Genomic DNA, 21,680 nt, shown 5'->3' with positions numbered 1-21,680 from the left:
GATTGTGCTGGACCGATTCGCGCCCAGGACCTTGCTTGTTATATAACCAGTGCGGCCCTTCGCTTCGCGTCTGAGCAGTTTGCAGCGCAATGCGGAGCTGGTGAATTTCACGTCCAACTGAATCCGTACGACGGCTACAACTTCGTAGAGTCGCGGTCGCCGTACACAATCGACGTATGCGGGTCAGGAGAGTGCGTTTTCTTTCGTGGTCGACGAAATGCAATCGCACAACGTTCCTTATAATGAGCATTCCAGTGATATGAGCTTATCAAAACAGAGAGAGTCCGTGCATTAGTTTACCATCCGGGTGGGCAGTGCTGTGGGGAAATCGGCGCTGTTGGTTGAACGAATGGACAATGTGATAATTACGGCGTCGACCTTCCATCAGTACTTGGGAAAGGGAGGGTAGGGCTTGAAGATAGTGAAATGGCCGCTTAGTGTTTTAGTTTGTCGCTTTATTAGCTCAACACGTGAAGTTGTCCTATAGTTTCGTTTTCTTTGTTTACGTAGAGCTGCTCTGTTTAGTTGTTTAGCTCGCTTATTACTCTCTCCTGTTGCTTTTTTTCTTTTTTTTTATTGCGCAGCTCCAAGCGTTAAAAGGTTGAGCCCGCAGACGCAAACATCTGTATTTTTTTTCGGGAAGGACATGGGTGCATCTAGATTGAAGAAGCGTCGTAGTTAACTTGAGATTCAGTGTTTTATTGGCACTGTTGTCAATACATGAGCCTACCCGTTTGCTTCATTTTTTCTCTCCTGATGCGAATGAAACTTGGAATGCCTGTGTCACCTTCTTTCAATGTCGCTGTTGTCGCTTTATATATAATATATATATAAATATTCAGGCCCAGTCCGCCTACACTCTGTTTGGCCATACGCTACTGTTTAAAGAAGTCTCGTTTCTCTAACGCAGATGCGTCATCGCCTTCACCGCTTGCCGCCAGTTTCCGAGCACCGCTTACAGCGCTTCGCCGTAACAACTATCTCGGAGAGCTAGCACTGGTCGTATAGCGTGTTGTGTGTACGTGATTACTTAAATTATACATAAATAGTGCCACAGATTGTAAAGAGCGAGAAAATGGGAACACCAGCACAGTTGTCACTGAACACGTATAGGCGAACTCGTATACACAAAGCGCGGATGGTGGTGAACGTTCGGTGAGAATAATTGCGCAACAGTATGTGAGCCAGTGATGGAAATGCACACGTTTATTTTCGGGTGTACTTATGTTCATTCTGTTTTTCTTTATCTCCCCGTATTGTTCTTGTTTTGGCCAACAAACCTCGTCTAGTCATTCGCTTGCGCACGTTATGCCAGTGCAGAGCGTGTTTTCATTTCTTGTTTCCGGTATAAGCAGGGTCTATCGCTTTGAAGGAGTCGTGTTAGGGTTTTTTTTATATATATATACATAGCAAGCTAAAAGGCTCGACCACTTTGCATCTAAAGCAAGCGTTTGAAATGCCTCCGAGATGCGCGCCAACTGGTATCTTGGAGTACGCACTGATTCACGTATGCTGTCATATATTTGGTCCGGACGAATTATCCGTTTCTTTCCCGACCCCGCTTAGGTGCCAAGCGAATAGTCGCTCAAGTGCAATCTATCGCATGATCCGCTGCGAATAGTTGTGGTGAACTTAAAACTGGTTCTTGCCACGAGTTTTAGCACTGATTCGCATAGAATGAGTGGCCAATGCAGGTCCTCATGATGAATTCAAGCCTTGTCGAAGTCTGCTTGTTTGCGTTCTCTTAGCTTACATTCATTCTCAACAACTTCTTGGCGTTTGTATCTGTGAAGCCATTGGGTTGGAGATTGCACATCAGTCATTGACCAACTCCATAAACTTCACAGACAAACCTTCCATCATCTAAGCTTGCTCAGAAGAGAAGGATAAAATGTGCATTGCTTTTCTTCCAATTACGAAGCGAAGTCAAATGATTACCGAGACGTCGCTTGAGACCTTCAAGAATGTTAGGGACGTTCGTTGGCTGCAGAATGCCAGACGTTCGATGTTCGAATTCGGAAGAGCTGCTGCTCGCAGAGTAGGGTCAATAATCTATTCGAACAATCCTAACGTTCTGCGAAAGTATATCTCGTTGTGGCAATAGTCTTAAAGGCAAATCAAGAACGATCCTGCATTCGATGTCGTAGACACTTGGCATTTGTTTCAATAACGATTATCTTTTAAAGGTTTCGCCTTCAATGAAATTCATGCTGTGTCTGACATTTGCGCACGATGTATAAGCTCGATTTCACGGCTGTTGCGACTCGTTCTTGAATAAGATAAAAACTGTTTAGACCCGTGATAACCAAACGCACTTGGGAGGATGTGCAAAGGGCGGTTTTAATATGGCGTTTGCTCGTTAGCTTTTTCTGAAGGTCGTTGTCGAATCTTGGTCAAACGGCCAAGCTCGTGAAATCGAATTTACGCTTATCTCGGCTTGTCTGAGCGTGGGCACATTTTGCTCCATGGCTAAAAACCAAGCCGTTCGGTTCAAACCACTTTCGGCTCATTTTCCGGTGGCCATCGTACTTCCCTTATTTCACTTGAAACTTCCCTGTCGATATTCTGTGATCGCGCGTGGCTGCGGCCTATCATTACGTCCTGTTTCGGGCTATCGAAATTTCTATGCTCTCGCCTGTCGTAAGGCCTTCCTACTCTACATGCGCAAGAAAATCACGCAGCCAACATTCTATGTTCTTGACGTTCCTCTGCACGTTTTCTTTTTTTATTCGACGGTGTTCCTTAATGGGACGGACTATAGTGGAGAACTTGTATAGCGTTTTGGGCGGCATTGTCTCGCCGCATCGCGTGTGTGCAAGAGGGAGAGAGATGCAGAGCATGTATGTGTGTGTGTCAGCGAGGTTGTTTTTCTAGGCCATTGAGCGCTAAGCATTGTCGTTTTTTTTCTTATATGCTCTAGCTATAGGCGACTTAATTTCACATCCAATTGCGACTGAGCACCTTCTCTGCACAGGGGCCAGGCCCACGCAACTGTATCTCGCCGCCACTTTTATATTTTACGTTAAGATCAACGACGTTCTCATTTGCTTGTTTGTTTGTTTTTTACACATGTTGCAACATACCCGGAGGCTGTTCGAGATAAGACGACTTAGAGGACAAAGAGACCAAACTGAAGGGTGTGAAAATTCATGGAAAGGGTGCGTGAGTGAAGGTTGTGGAGAGGGAGAAAGAGAGTGTGAAGGAGAGAGTCTTGTTTTTTGTACGATGCCGCATTGCGTTTGTAGCGCACACTGCGTCCTGATTGTAGCCATCGTTGCAGCTGCTGCGTTGTTGAGGCGGCGCTCGTTTGCGTTCACTGTGTACACTCGCCAATCTGTATGTGAGTGTGTATACTGTGTGTGTGTGTTTAAAACTAGCCGCGGCGGCCGCCGATCGCCCTTCCCCCTGGTGGCCACAAGGCAAGGTCGCTTGTGACCAGTGAACCGGCGCTACTTATGGCTAATAAAGCTGTGCAGCACTTCGACCTGTGTTCTGAGTGTGACTCCTTTTGGGACGCTGCATGCGGATGCCTCCTAATTAAAAACAGACCCATGCATGCGTGTCACGTGAAGTCATCTTCGCCAACGAATAGCGCAGTCAAGTATTGGCCGGCTTAGAAAACACTCGTTCATTTACGAATTCACAGCAACGATGTCTCTATAATCATGTGATGAATTTGAGTGGTTAAGAGCGTATGGTTTAGTAAATGGTATATGTCAGTTTGAACATATGTTTGAAACGGCTGCAAGTATTGTCATAAAATTTTACGTGCTCACAAAAAAAAACGTCACTGGGTATCAAGTGTCACCCTTTTTTATGCCTAGGTCACCAAACGTTCCTATGGCCTACTCCCAAATTTTGAAGAGGCTTCGCTTATTCAACGTACCTTTTCTCTGCCACCACCACAAGAAATGTAATGATTTTCATTCGTGTTGTTGTAGAAGCTTGTAGATTGTATCAGAACTTAAAAAATATTGCGTTTTCATGAAGCTTTTGCAGAAAACGTTCTGCGTGCATAAAGCCACAGGGAGTGCGTATCAATGTGCGATTTCTACAGCCTCCTCTTTTAAGAATTCGACGATATTTTTTATTCGTATTTTTTTCCAAATTGTTGTTTTTCATGCACACAATGTTTGACAAAAATCCATTCAGTATTCTTTAAAAAAGGTACATTGAAGTTTAAAAGTTTATAAAAAAATGCTAAGAAAAAAATGTTTTACGTGCGCATACTGCTTACGCCAGAGGGCAGGCGGCACACTTTGGCGCGGCATTTAAACCACTTGGAGCGGCCTCTCGACGTCGAACTTCCACAGGTTTGTTCCTAAGAATGCAGCTAGTTTTTAGGGGTCACAATTGCTAATTCGATTTTTTTTTTCGAGGTGTTTACCGTAGCGCGCAACTTAAACCACAGATATTACTATGAAGTCGCTCCAACCAAAGCCCATGTGGCGTATTTACTTTCAGGCAACAAGTCGAAACGTTGGGCAAATTGACTCGAAGTCCATACTTTAATAAGCGTGGAATGACTGCCCCTGAACAAAAACGGAGGCTCGTCGTCCTGTTCTCCGTCTTTCTCAGTGGTACTCTTTTCGCGACTTTTCAAGCGTGCGATGCTGACCCTCAGTCTTTGTCAAATGTCTCGGCGGATCGACAACGGAGTGGATCTACGTTGCAAGGCTGCTGTGGAACGCCTGCAGGGCTTAGAAGCTCAGAAGAATGAGAAACTCGGTACCTTAACTACGCAATGGTTTGGAAACTTTTGGCGAAAGTGGCATATCTGTGGGGAACGCTTAATCTATATGATCATCATCTGAAACATTCTTCGACATGACATCTCTGCCAGCGGCAGTGAGCGGTTTTCGCGTGCTTCAAACCTCAGACTTCAACTAAAGTGCAATGACACATTGGCACTCTTTTCAAACGCACAAGTGCCATGAATCAGTCACGCAGAGCGTTTGTAACGATTCGGCCTGTCGTTTACTTCAAAGAAACACTAAAGTCAAATAACAATTTACGTCATAGTGAAAGCTCAATGTATGACAACGTCAAAAACGATAATATTATCAACAGCAGTGCATTACCGAGAAATTAAGGCAAATCCACAAGAACGCATGCACCGCAGTAGGATATTCTCAGAATGATACTGATGACATCAGGTTGCCCATCTACAATTAATCACTAGTAATTGATCTAGCGGCACTACATAAGGAACGTTCCGTGCGTCAAAAGACGCAATAAAATGCTTCATGTTTGTTTCTGTTTAATTCGTGGAAGAAAGAATTGCCGTATTTTACTATGGGGAATGGCGCAAGTGGTTCAAAAATTTACTTTCGTGTAGTTACACTGGGCGAGTGGTGCCATCTAGTGGGACCTAGTTGAACTAAAAACGTCTGCAATCTTGGAGCCAATGGCGGGAAACTGATCAAAGGCCGTCGTTGCTGCTGTGACTTCCACTGCTTTTAGTCTGATGCTACTAGCGCAGTAAAGCCAGGCAACGTTGTGCATGGCAACAGTGATGTGAGATGGTCTAGTCGGGCCGCTTCTTGAGGCAGGTAATTTGAAGTGTGCTAACCCGATGCGAACCACTAAAACGTGATTTTATTTCAAAATATGCCCTTCTTTGACGGAAAAGTAATACTACGAGGTTTCTGGACTACCATTTCGATAATCAACGTAGACTTAATAGTTGCATTTAGTGTCCACTTAAATATCTTTGAGGTCAGGTCACAAGGCGTTAGACACCAGAACGTGCTCGCTATTATCGCGCTGTAGGAATGTTCTGGCCATGCTTTACATGGCTGGTCTACGCGCGAACTAGAGGGAAACGTAAGGAAAACGTTGTGCACTCTTAAAAAAAAGTTAGGAAATAGATCATAACCACGAGCAAACACTTGGTAACAGCAGTTGTTACTAACCTTCTGGGGCAGTGAATTTTGCGCACCACTACTTACTTTCAAATGCGAATGCATTTTTTAGTCGGGCTATGTCAGGCATGCGGTGTTGTCCGCAGCCGTGCTTGCGTGCCGCCAGGTATCTCTGTCTGCTCTCACTTGCTCTGCCATAGCAACAGCTGCGGGCGCGCATGCTTATCCTCGCCCCTAGCAACCGGAGCATGTGGGGCGAAAGAGTGTAGGAGAGGGTAGATGCAGTGCTTCGCCACTCCTCTCACCATTCGCTCTCTCTCCTCCCAGCGCCCCTCTCTCCCGTCCGCTTGCTCCGGGATGCCTTTCAAGAACAACCGGAAATGTGTGGTGGAGGCGCCGCTATAAAACGCCAACGCCAAGCCGAAAACGCTGGTGCCCCACTCTTCCATCCGCTCGCTCCTCACTCTCGACCTTTCACCGGCTGGGTGCCTCTCCGCTGCTATTCAACATTGCAAAGATGAAGCTCCCGCAAGCATTGACAGTAGTGAAAGGAATATATCATGCAATATACGTCGATGATATAACAATCTGGACGAATCGGGGCAGTTTAGGAGAAATTGAAGACCGCCTGCAGCAGGCCGCCTCCATTGTGGAGGACTATTTGGCTCACTGTGGGTTGCAGTGTGCTCCAACCAAATCTGAATTACTGCATATGAGAGAAAACATTAAAGATAGGACGACCCTAAACTTGATGGTATCAGGATCAACCATACGAGAGCTTTCAGAACTACGAGTCATTGGCCTTCTGATTCACACAGAACAAAAAACAGCACCACGCTAGACAAGCTACAGAAAATTGGAAAACATGTAGGGCACATGATCCGCCGAGTGTCAAACAAGCGCGGGGGGCTACGAGAAAGGGACGTGATTCGGCTCGCCCATGCTTTTGTAACTAGCAGGATTCTATATTCAATACCATACTTACGAATGACTAAACATGAAGATAACAGAGTCGATGCTATTCTTAAGTAATTAAGCGCGCACTTGATAAACTCATCAGTACTTCAAATTAGAAAATCTCTGCATTGGGAGTCTCTAACTCTATACAAGAGCTCCAAGAAGCCCACCTCACAAATCAATATACGCGTCTTACGCAGACGCCCCCCGGGCGGCGCCTACTGGACCGCCTCTTGATCCGGCACGAATGCGAAATTGAAAACGCGAAGCGTATTACTGAACTTTGGAGAACAAAACTCTGGGTATCCCCGCTTCCCCGCAATATGACCAGGGAGGCGCACCAGGGTAGAAGGCAAGCGCATGCTGAGGCACTTGAACAGCGGTTTGGCTCCCGTAATGGGGTCTACTACGTCGATGTGGCCGGGCCGTCGCCTAGGGGATACTACACGGCGGCGGTAATACATCAAGTAACGCAGGTGAACGGCCTCACTTTCAAAGCCACAAGCTCAAGTAAGGCGGAGGAGGTGGCCATTGCACTGGCAGTATCCCATCCAAACTCAAAACAAATAGTTAGAGACTCTCGAAGAGCCTGCGAGAGCTATCTTGCAGGAGAAATCTCTCCATTGGCTAATAGACTTTTATAATACAGCATCAGGAACCGTGATCCTACCCCAAAACGTTTTATATGGACTCCGGGACATCAGGGTCTACGGGGTAACGAGGCTGCACATGCAGCGGCCCGCGTGCTCACTTCCCGGGAAGCTCCCCGTTCCCCTGATAGACCTGAACGTCCCACACCTTTAACACGGTTTTGAGAAATCGAAGAATACTACATTGAGCAACGCCGCTCGTATCCCGCACCAGCGAAGGGACTTTCGAAAACGGAGGAGCGCGTCCTGTGGCACCTACAGACAAACACGCTGCGCTGTCCAGCCATACTAAAATATTACGACCCAAAAATAAGTGGGCAGTTCCAGTACTGTGGGGAAGTGGCCAACACTTACCATATGGTCTGGGCCTACCAAATGCACCCAAATTAACCCCCTTTGCCGACCCCACCAAAGAGGACTGGAAGGCGACCCTACTCAATAGCTCCACACTAGAGGAACAGCGAACTCTAGTCCAGCGGGCCCGGGTGGCGGCCTCGACTAATGACGTCCCGGACTAGGGATGTCAACCAGCCCGGTGGGGATAAGGACTATCTGGCACAGCCAGCATCAATAAAGGTTTTCTCCTCCTCCTCAAGGCCAGTAATGTCGAAAGTTGGCCCAGTTCGTGATAGTTGATGAGTACTTATGGAGCAGTGCACGATGACAAGCACAAAAGGTACGATAGGGACACCGCTGCACTTTCAACTAGTTTATTTCGCAAAACATGGTCTGAGTAGCCGAGCTTAGGCTCGAGTGTTAATAAAGCAATTGCTTGCTGCCTGAACGTTCTTCCACAAGTGGTGGAGGCGCTGGGTATGTTCTGTGATACCCAGCATATATATATATATATATATATATATATATATATATATATATATATATATATATATATATATATATATATATATATATGGCACAACGGGAGCGTTGTATATTTATCCTTGTTGACAACGCTCCCGTTGTGCCATATCTCATACCTTCACGAAGACTAACTGGCCCATTGAATTATTACTCCCACTATATATATATATATATATATATATATATATATATATATATATATATATATATATATATATATATACGCGTGCTGTCTACCTGGGGAATTTGCTCGCTATGCGAGTCACACCTGTATTTTGAGCTTTACAAAAACTTCCTCGAAAAGAGCCAATGTTTGTCAGTCGCTTGAGAAAGGGTCGGTATACGGGAGAAAATGCGTGAACTTTATGTTTAAGACAGCCGCAAGAGGCATATGACGCACATGCGGATTCGCACTTCTTGGCCTTTTTTCGACTTTAACAGAAGACAATGCATACCTCATCTATGAACCGTCCATGGGGGAGGTGACGTCCACTCCTTTCGGAAATGAGGGGACGTCCGTCGAGCTACGCCAGATCATTCGTGGGACCTCGTGACTTGGCATCGCCACACCAGATAAATTGAGATGCGAGGTACAATACTGGCACTGCGACTGTTTTCTGCAACACAGTGAAAAACATGTCGTCGAAGGCCTCCTGCCTAGACAATCGTATATCATGCCGAAGTATATCGTCAAGAATAAATCCTCCACGACGATGAGTGTCCTCGCCAGCGATTAACAGGAATCCGCCACGTCTAGCACCGATCGCATTCGTGAGTTCATCGCCAGAAGCGGACGCATTTGTGACTGAATGATGAACCACCTGCTCTGCGTAGGCTGCACTCTCCTTTTTTTTTTTTTTTGTTCAATCACTGCACCAGCCTGTGATGTGCTTGTAGGCTAGAAAATAAGTGCGCAATGCGCATGACGCGGACTTCCTGTGCCACACCGAGACAAACAATACACTAGCATTCAGAGGCTTCTTGAGCACTGCCGACTATCTGGTGCTGAAAAGAAGGGGATGACCTCTCCTCTCTAGTACGGCGAAAAATTGGTGCGCCATAAACGCAATTCATTTATTAACCGATGCGTTGCGAGTATTGTCTTCGCTCTTGCAGCTCGTCTTCTCTTTTTTTTTTTTGCACTAACGCAAGCTGTGTCTCATTTGACGCAGTGATTCGACCTGAGAGGACACGGAACAAGCTCTCTCACAATGAAGACGCTTTCCGACAGAGTGTTACCCTCCTAAGTGATCGTAAAGGCGACGTGCACAGGTCGCTCACTGTTTACGCGTTTTCGCCCAACCGCGACTAGTGCTACTCATATTGAAGATAACTCGGCCAATTATTGATCAAAACACAAGAGCACGTTATGGCTTCCCACGTTTACGCCCTCCATGAATTCAGAAGACTGAAACGATCCAAGATATGCTATCGAGTATTAGTCTACACCACCATCGCTTCTGTAGCATGCTTTGCGTTCCTCTCAAGGACTTGCCGTGACGCCTCTACTGGTTATCTCCAGGAGCCTAGGACCACCGACCTTTCTTATGTATGGATGGCGTCAACACCCAAGCCCGCTTTTGGTGAGCTCTCGAATAACGTTAATATTTCAACAGCAGAGCCAACTCATGCTCAGCCTTCTGATAGTTTGAATATTTCAAAATATGAGCCCACTCTGGTGGAGCTTTCTGACACGTTGAAAACTTCAGCAGCACGACCCTCTTCCGTCGGACCCCATACTGAAGGAACAGTGAAAGTCACGCCGGACATCAATACAATGACCACCAACAAGATAGCATCTGGTGCTCCAGTACCCATCGTGAATACTAGCACATCCGCGTTCGTGGATGCCGGAAACTTGACTAAAGTACCAGGCTGGAAATTGAAAAGCACCTGCGGTTTTCCACTTCGGGTGCTCTACTTTGTTCACACCGCTCCCGCACATTTCTACAGGCGTCGGGTATTACGCGATACCATAGGTGACCCCACTGTCGCCGCATTCGTGAACTCCACCATCGCCTTCTTCGTCGGCAAAACCTCGAACACAGATGTCAGTGAGGAAGTGCGTGCGGAGGCCGAGTGCGAAGGTGACCTGGTGCTGCTGGATCACGTGGACACCTACCGGAACCTGACCTTGAAGTTCATCGGGGCGACAAAGTGGCTCACCGCTAACCACTGCCTCAGCTCTTCGACAAATGTCGTTGTCAAACTAGACGATGACGTGCTTGTCAACGTGTTCCTTCTGGCGTATTACGTCGAGCGACACATGAACGCAGCTGAGACTCGCAACTGGAGAACGATTCACTGCGCAACCTCGTTGTACCTGAAGCCTTTCCGTGATAAAAATTCCAAGTGGTTCGTTACGAAGGAAGAGTACGCCAATGACACGTATCCTCCTTTCTGCTACGGGGCCGCCTACCTCATGAAGGCTTCAGTGCTGGTTCTGTTGGGTGAGGCAACCGGCAGTGTTCCCTTCTTTTGGGTGGATGATGTCTACTCCACGGGACTGCTGAGGAATGTGACCAACGTGTCCTTGGTGAACATCACACGTATGTACCACGTCATCCCACCTGCTGAAACGACGGCCATAGCAGAGAAGACTTTGTTCCTTCACTGGGGTCAGAGACGCGCGCTTTTGAGGAGAGTGTACCGGTTGTGGGTTAGTGTGTTAATTACGGCAAAACTGAACTACGTGACCATGGATAGTGGCAATCAATGGGTCACTCGTGACACTATGAGTGATGAAGAAGAAGTGCAAGATATGGGAAGTTAGGAAGGCCACCCAAAACAGCGTCCAATTTCCTTCCCTATAGAGTAGATGTAAGAAAATCCGGAACATGAAGAAAAGGGTAGGAATTTTAGACGTTTAAAATCAATAGTGTTGGGGAGAACAAGAAAACCGCTAAAATATATTTGTAATCTTCACACACACCAATCAAAGTCATTCAAGGCTTTTTTCTGCCATGAAGTTTTGCTCGCAGTTTCATGGAGAGATGAATGCTGCCACTAGCATTGCCACTCTCAGCGTATATAGAGCATGTGTGTACGTGGACACCAAGCCCTGCCAAACTGCTGTGCTGGTTCGAAGCACTTGTTTATATAGCATGAAATCACTAAAGTTATGACATCACTCGTATTATTTGCAGATCATTTCAGAGCAAACCAATGACACTTCAAGCGTTTCTAACTACATATCTATCTATCTAGCCTCATATGCCTGGATGCTCTCGTAATCACCCCATTAACATGGTGCACAACAAACTTTGTATGGGAGGATGAGAAGGTTTGTCGCTGAAAAAGCCGTCGCTGAAAATTTTACGAGTGTACCTGACAACTTACTTCTGACGAAATGTTCCACATTTCTTGAAACACTATTTTTGAAATTTGTTGGCAACCTCAGACTATGTGCCTGTGTTTCTGTTTCAATAATAATTATCCTGTCAAGTCAGAGACGTCTCGCTCCTTAATTCATCCTCGGCTCCTGCTTTTGCGTAATATATATATATATATATATATATATATATATATATATATATATATATATATATATATATATATATAAGGCTTATATGCAGAAGAATAACTTCGGTTGCCGCAAGGTTATAAATATGAAAGTAGATGCGCTTTCACATAACAACTGTTTATTGTGCCGACGTTTCAACAGGGTTCCTGTCGAAACGTCAGCACAATAAACAGTTGTTATGTGAAAGCGCATCTACTTATATATATATATATATATATATATATATATATATATATATATATATATATATATATATATATATATATATATATATATATATATATATATTATATATATATATATATATATATATATATATATATATATATATATATATATATATATATATATATATATATATATATATATATATATATATATATATATATATATATATATAGAGAGAGAGAGAGAGAGAGAGAGAGAGAGAGAGAGAGAGAGAGAGAGAGAGGGGTTTAAGAGATTCTGGCGAGTCAAGTCTGCTTTTGATCTTGACAAAAACAACGTTGAGAAGAAATCATTTTTGCCAGTTGCTTCAGTTGCTTGAGAATAATAGCCTGGCATACGGGAAGAAATGCGTGCACTTAGGGTTTAAGAAAGCCGCGAGAAGCATCTGCCGTCTCAGCTTGTAGGCGGCGGCGGCATATGACGCACGTGCGAAATCGCATTTCGTGGCCTTTTATCGGCTTCCAGATGGCAATGTATACCTCACCTATGAACAAAATGAGTCGACGTCCGTCGAGCCTCGCCAGATCATTGGTGAGACGTCGTGACCTGGTAACGCCACACCAGATAAATCGAGACTCGAGGTACGATATTGGCGCTGCGACTGTTTTCTGCAACACAGTGAAAATCTTGTCATCGACTGCTCTGCCTAAGCATTCGCCCACCACGCCGAAGTATATCATCGAGAATAAATCCTCCAGGACGATGAGTGTCTTCGCCAGCGATTAACAGGAAGCCGCCACGTCTAGCGCCGATCCCATTCGTGAGTTCATCGCCAGAAGCGGACGGATTTGTGACTGAATTATGAACCTCTGGCTGACCGTAGGCTGCACTTTTCTTCTTTTTTTTTGCTCACCCACTGCACCAGCCTGTGACCTGTTTGTTGGCTGGAAAGTAAGTGTGCAATGCCCTTGACGCGGACTTTCTGTGCCACACCAAGACGAACAATATACTTGCCTTCAGAGGCTTCTTGAGCACGGCCGACTACCTCGTGCTGAAAGGAATTGATTGGCCTCTCCTCTCTGGTGCAACGACGAATTGGTGCGCGATAAACTCAATTCATTCACAAACCGCTTCGTTGTGAGTATTGGCTTTGCTCTTGCCGCTGGTAATTTTTTTTTGCATTAGCTGAAGCTGTATTTCATTTACCACAGTAATTTGACCTCAGAGGACACCGAACAAGCTCTCTCACAATGAAGACGCTTTCCGACAGAGTGCTACCCTCCTAAGTGATCGTAAAGGCGACGTGCACAGGTCGCTCACTGTTTACGCGTTTTCGCCCAACCGCGACTAGTGCTACTCATATTGAAGATAACTCGGCCAATAATTGATCATAATACGAAAGCACGTTATGGCTTCCCACGTTTGCGCTCTCAGTGAATACAGAAGACTGAAACGATCCAAGATATGCTGTCGAATATTAGTCTACACCACCATCGCTTCTGTAGCATTTTTTGCGTTCCTCTCCAGGACTTGCCGTGACGCCTCTACTGCTTATTTCCAGGAGCCTAAGACCACCGAACTTTCTTATGTATGGATCGCGTCAACACCCAAGCCCGCTTTTGGTGAGCTCTCGAATAACGGTAATACTTCAGCAGCAGAGCCAACTCATGCTCAGTCTTCTGATAGTTTGAAGATTTCAAAATCTGAGCCCACTCTGGTGGAGCTTTCTGACACGTTGAAGACTTCAGCTACACGACCCTCTTCCGTCGGGCCCCATACTGAAGGAAAAGCAAAAGTCGCGCCAGACATCAATACATCGACCACCAACAAGATAACATCTGCTGCTCCAGTACCCATAGTGAATACTAGCACATCCGCGTTCATGGATGCCGGAAAGTTGACTAAAGTACCCGGCTGGAAATTGAAAAAGACCTGCAGTTTTCCACTTCGGGTGCTCTACTTTGTTCACACCGCTCCCGCACATTTCTACAGGCGTCGGGTATTGCGCGATACCATAGGTGACCCCGGTGTCGCCGCGTTCGTGAACTCCACCATCGCCTTCTTCATCGGCAAAACCTCGAACACAGATGTCAGCGAGGAAGTGCGTGCGGAGGCCGAGTGCGAAGGTGACCTGGTGCTGCTAGACCACGTGGACACCTACCGGAACCTGACCTTGAAGTTCATCGGGGCAACAAAGTGGCTCGCCGATAACCGCTGCCTCAGCTCATCGACAGATGTCGTTGTCAAACTAGACGATGACGTCATTGTCAACGTGTTTTTTCTGGCGTATTACGTTGAACAACACATGAACGCAGCTGAGACTCGCAACTGGAGAACGATTCACTGCGCAACCATGCCGTACCTGAAGCCTATCCGTAATAATGATTCCAAGTGGTTCGTTACGAAGGAAGAGTACGCCAACGACACGTATCCTCCTTACTGCTGTGGTGCCGCCTACCTCATGAAGGCTTCAGTACTGGCTCTGTTGGGTGAGGCGATCGGCAGTGTTCCCTTTTTTTGGGTGGATGACGTCTACTCCACGGGACTGCTGAGAAATGCGACCAACGTGTCCCTGGTGAACATCAGACGCATGTACCACGTCAGCCCACCTGCTAAAACGACGGCCATAAAAAGGAAGACTTTGTTCTTTCACTGGGGTCTGAGACGCGCGCTTTTCAGGAGAGTGTACCAGTTGTGGGTTAGTGTGTTAATTACGGCGAAACTGAACTACGGGGCTGTGGATAGTGGCGATGCATGGGTGACTCGTGACACTGTCGGTGATGAAGGAAAAGGACAAGGTGTGAAAAGTTAGGAAGGCCACCCAAAACATTGTCCAGTTTGCTACCCTATAGAGTGGATGTAAGAGAATTGGGAACATGAAGAAAGGAAAAGAGAGATTGGAGACGTTTCGAAATAATAGTGCTGGGGAGAACAAGCAAACCACAAAAAAAAGTCTTTTAAGGCTTTTTTTGTCACGAAGCTCTGCTCACGGTATCATGGAGGTGTAGATGTTGTCACTAGAATCGCCACTCTCCCGCTGCCCCACGCTGTGGTGAAACTTCTGTGCTCATTCAAAGCGGTGGTTTACACTCAATGAAATCACTAAAGGTATAGCATCACTCGTATTAATTGCACCGCATTTCTGTAGGAACCAAATACACTTCAAGCGTTTTCAGCTACACATTTATCTATCTAGCCGTCTACGTCTAGCTGTTCTCGTAATCACCCTATTAACATGGTATACAACAAACATTGCATGAGAGGATCAGAAAGTTTGTCGCTGTATGATGATCACATGAATAACGTGAATATGTCATCACGCACGCCACCAAACTTTGTCCTCTTGACACATGTGTCTCATACCCGTTTCATGATCACTGCTATGCGAGTATGCGCCACAAGTGATTGACAGCCTATATGTACTCTTTAACAGTGACAACAGGTACTTCTGGATGGAAAAACGTTTGTTACAGAGAAAAAAATTAAATAAGGGTTAGAAACAGGTGGGTGGGGCCCCTAGTCCAGGGCGCCACTGGCCTCCGCAGCCCGCCGCGCCTGGTCTAGGAGCGCCACTTGGGCATCCTTTTCCTCGCTGGTGAGCAACGTCTTCCACTGCTCCATCGTGAATTTTTTCGCAGAAATATGAGGCGTATTAATTTTAGCTGGCCTTAACTTACATTCCCATGTAATGTGAGCAAGTGTTGGCTGTCCTCCACACCACGGGCAAGAACCCGCGTATGCGGTTAGGTGCATCGCATGTTTTAAACGGAGGTGCGGATATGTATTTCTCTGCAGGTGGCGCCACTCTTGCGCTTCTTTTACACTCAGCTGAGAATGAGGCGGTGAGTATCGCTGTCGTTGTCGACTCTGGTGTTCTAAAATATCTCGAGGGGTGTGGGGAGATGGGGGCAGCAAACGGGTATCTGGACGAGGGACGGTTGCTCGGCGAGTAATAGCTTAAATTGCACTGTCTGCTCTATCGTTACCTGTTTCCGCTACATGTTCGGGGCACCATATGATGCAGTGTTCCTGGTCTAGTGTGGCACTTAGGTGGCAGGTGACGCACGTAGGTACACAGCCGTTAGCGAAATATTGAGAGGCTGTTTGAGAGTCCATGAGGATATGAGATTGCTGTCCCACAACGCCTTTGATGGCGAGTGCTACCGGGAGGGCTTCCGCCGAGTCCGCCGAGTTCGTCTTAGCTGAAGCACAGGTAATTAAACCCGAGGGCGCACCAAACCGATAGCGGCCAATGAAAAGCCATGGATACCGCAGCGGGCTGCGTCCTTATAGAGCTTGTCTGGGTCCGTTCCTAACTGTTTGGTGAGCTGCCGGGCTCTGGTGTTGTGACGCGCTCAGTGGTACAACGAGTTCATGTTTTTAGGTATATGACCGATATGGATTTGGGCACAGATACGAGCGGAAAGGGGCACCAGGTCCTCGTCACTATATTGGGGCCGTGCAGGATATCCTAAGCCACGTAATATTTCCCTACCCGCGGGTAAGAGGCTAAGTCTTTCTCACTGCGAGATGAGGACCACGGCCCTGAGCTCCTCGAAGGTGTTGTAGATCTCCAAGGCAAGAAGCCTATCTGTGGATGTTCCCATTGGTAGGCCGAGGGCAGCCTTATAGGTGGTACGAATGAGGGTATCCACTTATTCGATTTCAGTCTTACTGAGCTCTTGGCAAGGGAGATCATACGTTATTCTGTTAATTACGAAGGCTTCGATTATAATGAAGCGTGTCCGCCTCTCCAAAGCATTTGCGGTGATACGTCACTCTGTGTACCATGCGCGCATTTTTTTTAAACAGAAGTGCGAAGAGTTCTGAGGGTGTGGTCTGCGTGCCTATTTTCCTGTACCCAAAGACCGAGGATACGTGTACGCGCTACATCTCGTATAGAATGATCACCTACTTTAAGTGCAAACGGTGGTTTACTTCGGTAACTCTTACCATGTACCCGAACGAATTCTGTTTTTTTCCGGAGAGCATTTCATACCCCAGCTTTTCGCGAATAGATGCCCGGTCTGAGCTGCTTCTTGGAGAGTGTAGTTTCCTTGTGGCCGAGAAAGCCTCGAGTCGCCCAAAGGGTTATAGCATAGACATACAGGGCGTATCCCAAGTCTGGTATAAACTCGAGCTGTCGGGCAAGGCGGGCCATGCCAATATTAAAAAATAAATGAGATAATATGACCCCTTGAGGCGTTCCTCTACTGGGCATTTGAAAACCGATGATCTAATGTCTCCTAAGCCTATTATTGCAGTCCGATCGGCGGGGAAAGACTTGATATAGCGGTATATTTTTCCCCGCAGTTGGAGGAGCTGAGCTAATGCAAGATGAGGTTGTGACCCATGTTGTCGAACACGCTTTTTAGTACGAGATCTACCAAGATGTGTTCCGTAGCCGAGAGAATTCCGCGTAATACTTTATCCCGAAGCCGGAGGAAAACGTCTTTTGTTGAGAGGTTGTGGCGGAAACCATACATGTGGGTAGAGAAAAAAAAACCGTTCCTCGATATATAGTGATAGGCGCTTGCGAATGACTTTCTCGAAGAGCTTCCCGAGGCAGGATGTGAATGATACTGGACGGAGATTCTGTAAGGTGGGGCTCTCCCATGCTTGAGAATTAGTATGATTGAGGCCTCTTTCCATTCTGGCGGAACAATCCCAGGATCGCAAATGTGCTCATTAAAATAGCGGACCAGTTCATCGAGGCAGTCATCACTAAGGTTTCGTAACCTGGCGTTAGTAACTCGATCGGGTCCTGGTGTTGTGTTGGATTTAGCACATTGTGCCGTGGCAAAAAGTTCAGTTCTTGTGATAGGTTCATCCAGTGCTGCATTTGGTGTGCCCTTGTATCCAAGCGTGCATGGCGCGCTGCCGGCCTCACCCACGTATGTCGGATGCATAACTTTCAAGAGCTGTTTCACTGTGCCGGCGAAAGCACCCACCAACCTCTGAATCGTCCTGGACTCCATAGATTTAGTGCTACCAGGGTTGAGCAAGCTTCGCAAAATAGCCCATGTTTTCGATGTGCTTAAGGTATTTCTCATCGAGTCACAGAATTGCACCCCGCTTTCCGCTGCAATTTCACGAGCATATTCGTTAGCGCGCTCCGGAACTTCTGAGATTTTGAGACGACGTTTACCATTGAGGCACTGGCGCTTTCATCGCTTAATTAGGCTTCGTCTATTTTTCCGCATATGAAGGAGATGCCGGTCCACAACCGGGGCTTCCAATGTAAGGGCTATGCATTTCGAAACAGAACCATGCGCATCACGCAAATGACTTGCCCATGCTTTGGCATCCTCAATGGTGTTCTGTGGTAGAAGAATTTTTATGTATTTTGACCAGTCCATTATCGTCACTTGGCCGGTAGTACGACGAACCTTCGGAGAGGCTATGTACACACTAATGATGTAGTGGTCGCTGCCTAAGGTTTCCTTAAGGTTAGTCTAGGTTGCGTCAGATGAGTTTAACGTAAATGTTAAGTCGGGAGAAGCGTCGGCACTTACACTGTTTCCCAGCCGCATAAGTACAGTGGGGAGTGTGATGAGATGAATCCCGTGATTCTCTACAGCTTTTTCTAACAAATTCCTGTTGTGGCGTGACGTCATATATCACCTGGGAATCCAGTGCGGCCTATCACATGGTTCTCTGCTTATATATGCATGTGTGTTCTGTAATAAACTTATCACTTGTTCTTGCAATGCTGTCGGTTCCTCACGTTATAACAATGCCCTTTCGAAGAGTCCCGTCGATATCCCCAGCTTGCGTGAGGGGCGTTGAAATCACCTAGAAAAACGAGGTGGTCCTGCTTGTGCAAGAGCAAGGCTGCCCCAGCAGCCAGTGATTCAAAGTCTGCTCCCTTTACTTTGGGCGGGCTATACACATTTACAATAAGCGTGCTGGCCTTGCTGCGTTTACGTGCGTAAATCTCAATAATTTAGTGAGAAGTTGAACATCCTGCGATGCAATGTACATTCTATGAGAACAGGTACTTCTAATTAAAATGCTGGGGCTTTTAGGAAAACCAACCTCGGCCACGTTGACCCGAAGAATGCATGAAAATCCCGGCAGGAATCTAACCTAAGCGTTCTGCACGGCAGTCTGTTATTGTACCAGCAGCCACGCCGGGTGTTAAAACTGTTAATGAAAAAAAAAACCTTCATGGGCGTGATGTCAACGCAGCATTAATTGTGGTTGCAAATGCGCTAACGAGTCAGTCTCAGCAGTCATTGGCTTCGCTGATTTTCGACTGGGACAGCCTTCCACTCCCCATGGTTGAGTACGAAGTACTCTAAATCGTTCAACACTTCTTCTAAACACAGAAGTTATGTGTGATACTTACATCACCACACCGTAAAGTGTCCTTCGTTTTATTAATACTGTTGTGTCGGTTCTCATGTGAGTTCTCCTGTTACGTTAGGCTATACGTTAACCTTTACACACCCATCTAGTCGGCGTGCCTGGTAAGCCCACGATGTGCACATAACTTCTGCATTTACAAAAACACGCCGATCCATTTTGCAACCCTTGGATCCCGGCGAAGAAATGCGCCATTAACAACTACTCGCTGACTGCTTCTTATGAAACCGATTTCCACAAGGCGTTGTGTATGCCGATTTTTTTTCCTTACCTTTCACGTTAGCCGTGCTTGTTTTGGATTATGCCTATCTCGTACAAGGTAGACATTTTTATACTCTGATGCCGCGTTCGCACTTGGCCTCGAATAGTGCAAAACGGTGAAACTCTCCGGAAACTGGCTCGTTTCGCCGCCAAAGCTGCGCCGGGAAACACTGCCACTCGGCCAGTGCGCGAAATCAGTCAGAGACTGATTTTCCCGCCCCGCAAAAGCGGATCCGGTGTCTGCTTCACGGCTTTGGCTGTGCTAGATCAAACCACGTGATCGGAGCAGCCGTCCGCTGATTCAACGTGGTGGCAAAGACGTCAGCGTTGGCTCGCATCGGCTCAAATCACAAGCTAACCGTGCAGCACTACGAGGCTTGGCGGCCTCAGCGAGGACGCGTTCGTCGAGAGCCTGGTTTGGATTACGATCGCCGAGAACTCTGAAATTTTGCCGAAAACTCTACAGTTAGGTGGTGGGTGCAGCAGCAGCGAGTCGGCGTAAACCAACGTTTCTCGCTTTTGTGTACAGCGATTGAATCCGCTGCCGCTGCTGCCGGGGCGGGCGTTCGCTCGTGTCGTTTCTGCGGGCGTATCTCCCGAAACAACGTTTGAAAAGCTGCGAGCTGGTTCTTTTCAGTACTTTGCGTGAATAACTAGAATTTGGTACGATCTTTGTTTTTTAGAAAGCAGGCAAAATTGAATTGTCAAGCCAGCGACGGCAGCGGTGGCGGGATGGGCCTTCGACGCGTGCGGCCGTGGTTTTCCGGCCACTCTGGCATTTTCATTTTCCCTTCACTTCTCAAGTGTGAACGCGCCCTTAGAGCGTCACGCGTCAACAGACTCCGCCTTTTACAGTGAAACTATAGTGTTTAGAATATACTATAGCGAAACTGTATAATACGCCGAAACGGTTTTGTTTAGGTGGACTAAAAACAAAACTTCAGGCTTCTAAATCACCAAGAGACGCCCGCGTGATCTTTCATGCCCGTTCTTCGAGATTTCCCCTAGGATGATTAAAGAAAAATTGCTGGTGTGGAAGCTCCCGCAATGCCTTGCCAGCAGACGGTGAAGCAAGCTTTTGCCACTGCCGAGATGGCGGAAACACGCTCTTTTCTAATAGTGCCCACTTATACATGAAGTGGCTTTTATATGTTATGTAAATGCTACGTTAGTTCTATATTAAAAGATAGTTGTTCCTGACGAAGTAACACACTGCAACGAGTATGGATGAGTGAATCTTCAAAGAACTTTGCCTCCAATTAGAGGCTCACTGGGAAAACTACTAAGTGTAAGACGCACTTGGAGAACTGTGTGACCCGCAAAAGTTCCCACATTGAACTCGTTGGGCGTACGAGGGAAACGCTTCGCTATTAATCGCTGAACGGTGATACCTTATCATGCCCCTAACAAGATGGCCGTCACAGCCGCCATCTTGCCAGAGGAACGGCTTCACTTCTGCGCGATCGTTTCCACTTCAGCAATTTTTTAATCCTCCTTGGTTTTCGCCTTGGATGATGAGGAAGGGCATAAAGAGAGATGGAGAGTGACCAGCCAGCGTGCGCGCTCGCTGTAGAGTCGTGCGCAGCTCCAGTGCCACAGCTGAACCCTGAGGGGTTTAGGGGCCCTTTAACGATTGCAGGCCAACTTCATATCTTTCTTTGATATCAGGCATATAGGGAACCAGCGCTTCAGTTCCCGCGGTCACCCTCAGAGTCTAAGGGCGCCCATCTCAGCCACTCCTGCTGACGTACTGCACTTTGCAGAGCTTCTCATCGTTTTTCTGCGCTTTCCTGGGAAGGTAGCCTCAATATGATAAAACGATATAAAGTGATAAAGTGAACCACACCACAGTATTACGAAAGCAAGGCCTGCTCGAGCTGTTCTGGCCAAAATCAAGCACGGGAACGGCGCACGTGCTCGCAGCGGTATACTGCGGCTGGTCATCAGCGCGTGTAGCTGATTCATGTCGCGACTCCCGACAAGGGGCTCTTCTTCGGCGCATTGCCCATCCATCACTGGTCTCTCAAA

At 46.8% G+C, this 21,680-nt stretch overlaps 2 protein-coding genes across 2 annotated transcripts; both read left to right on the top strand.

Moving 5' to 3' along the window:
- The first annotated feature begins 10,109 nt into the window (after positions 1–10,109).
- On the top strand, positions 10,110–11,105 carry LOC119174296 (beta-1,3-galactosyltransferase 5). Its single transcript, XM_037425144.2, has one exon. The coding sequence runs from the start codon at positions 10,110–10,112 to the stop codon at positions 11,103–11,105; it is 996 nt and encodes a 331-aa protein (XP_037281041.2).
- A 1,430-nt stretch (positions 11,106–12,535) lies between these two features.
- Positions 12,536–18,733, top strand: LOC119174288 (beta-1,3-galactosyltransferase 5). Its single transcript, XM_037425130.2, has one exon. The coding sequence runs from the start codon at positions 13,432–13,434 to the stop codon at positions 14,833–14,835; it is 1,404 nt and encodes a 467-aa protein (XP_037281027.2). The 5' UTR covers positions 12,536–13,431; the 3' UTR covers positions 14,836–18,733.
- Positions 18,734–21,680: the final 2,947 nt, after the last annotated feature.

The sequence above is a fragment of the Rhipicephalus microplus genome, chromosome 3, assembly GCF_043290135.1.
Source record: "Rhipicephalus microplus isolate Deutch F79 chromosome 3, USDA_Rmic, whole genome shotgun sequence".
In the NCBI taxonomy this organism is placed as follows: Eukaryota; Metazoa; Arthropoda; class Arachnida; order Ixodida; family Ixodidae; genus Rhipicephalus; species Rhipicephalus microplus.
Note: the sequence above shows the minus strand (reverse complement) of the source record. Positions and strands in the feature narration are given on the sequence as shown.

Excerpts from the sequence above, each read along its gene's own strand:
- LOC119174296 (XM_037425144.2), top strand. The coding sequence starts at position 10,110 with ATGACCACCAACAAGATAGCATCTGGTGCTCCAGTACCCATCGTGAAT.
- LOC119174288 (XM_037425130.2), top strand. The coding sequence starts at position 13,432 with ATGGCTTCCCACGTTTGCGCTCTCAGTGAATACAGAAGACTGAAACGA.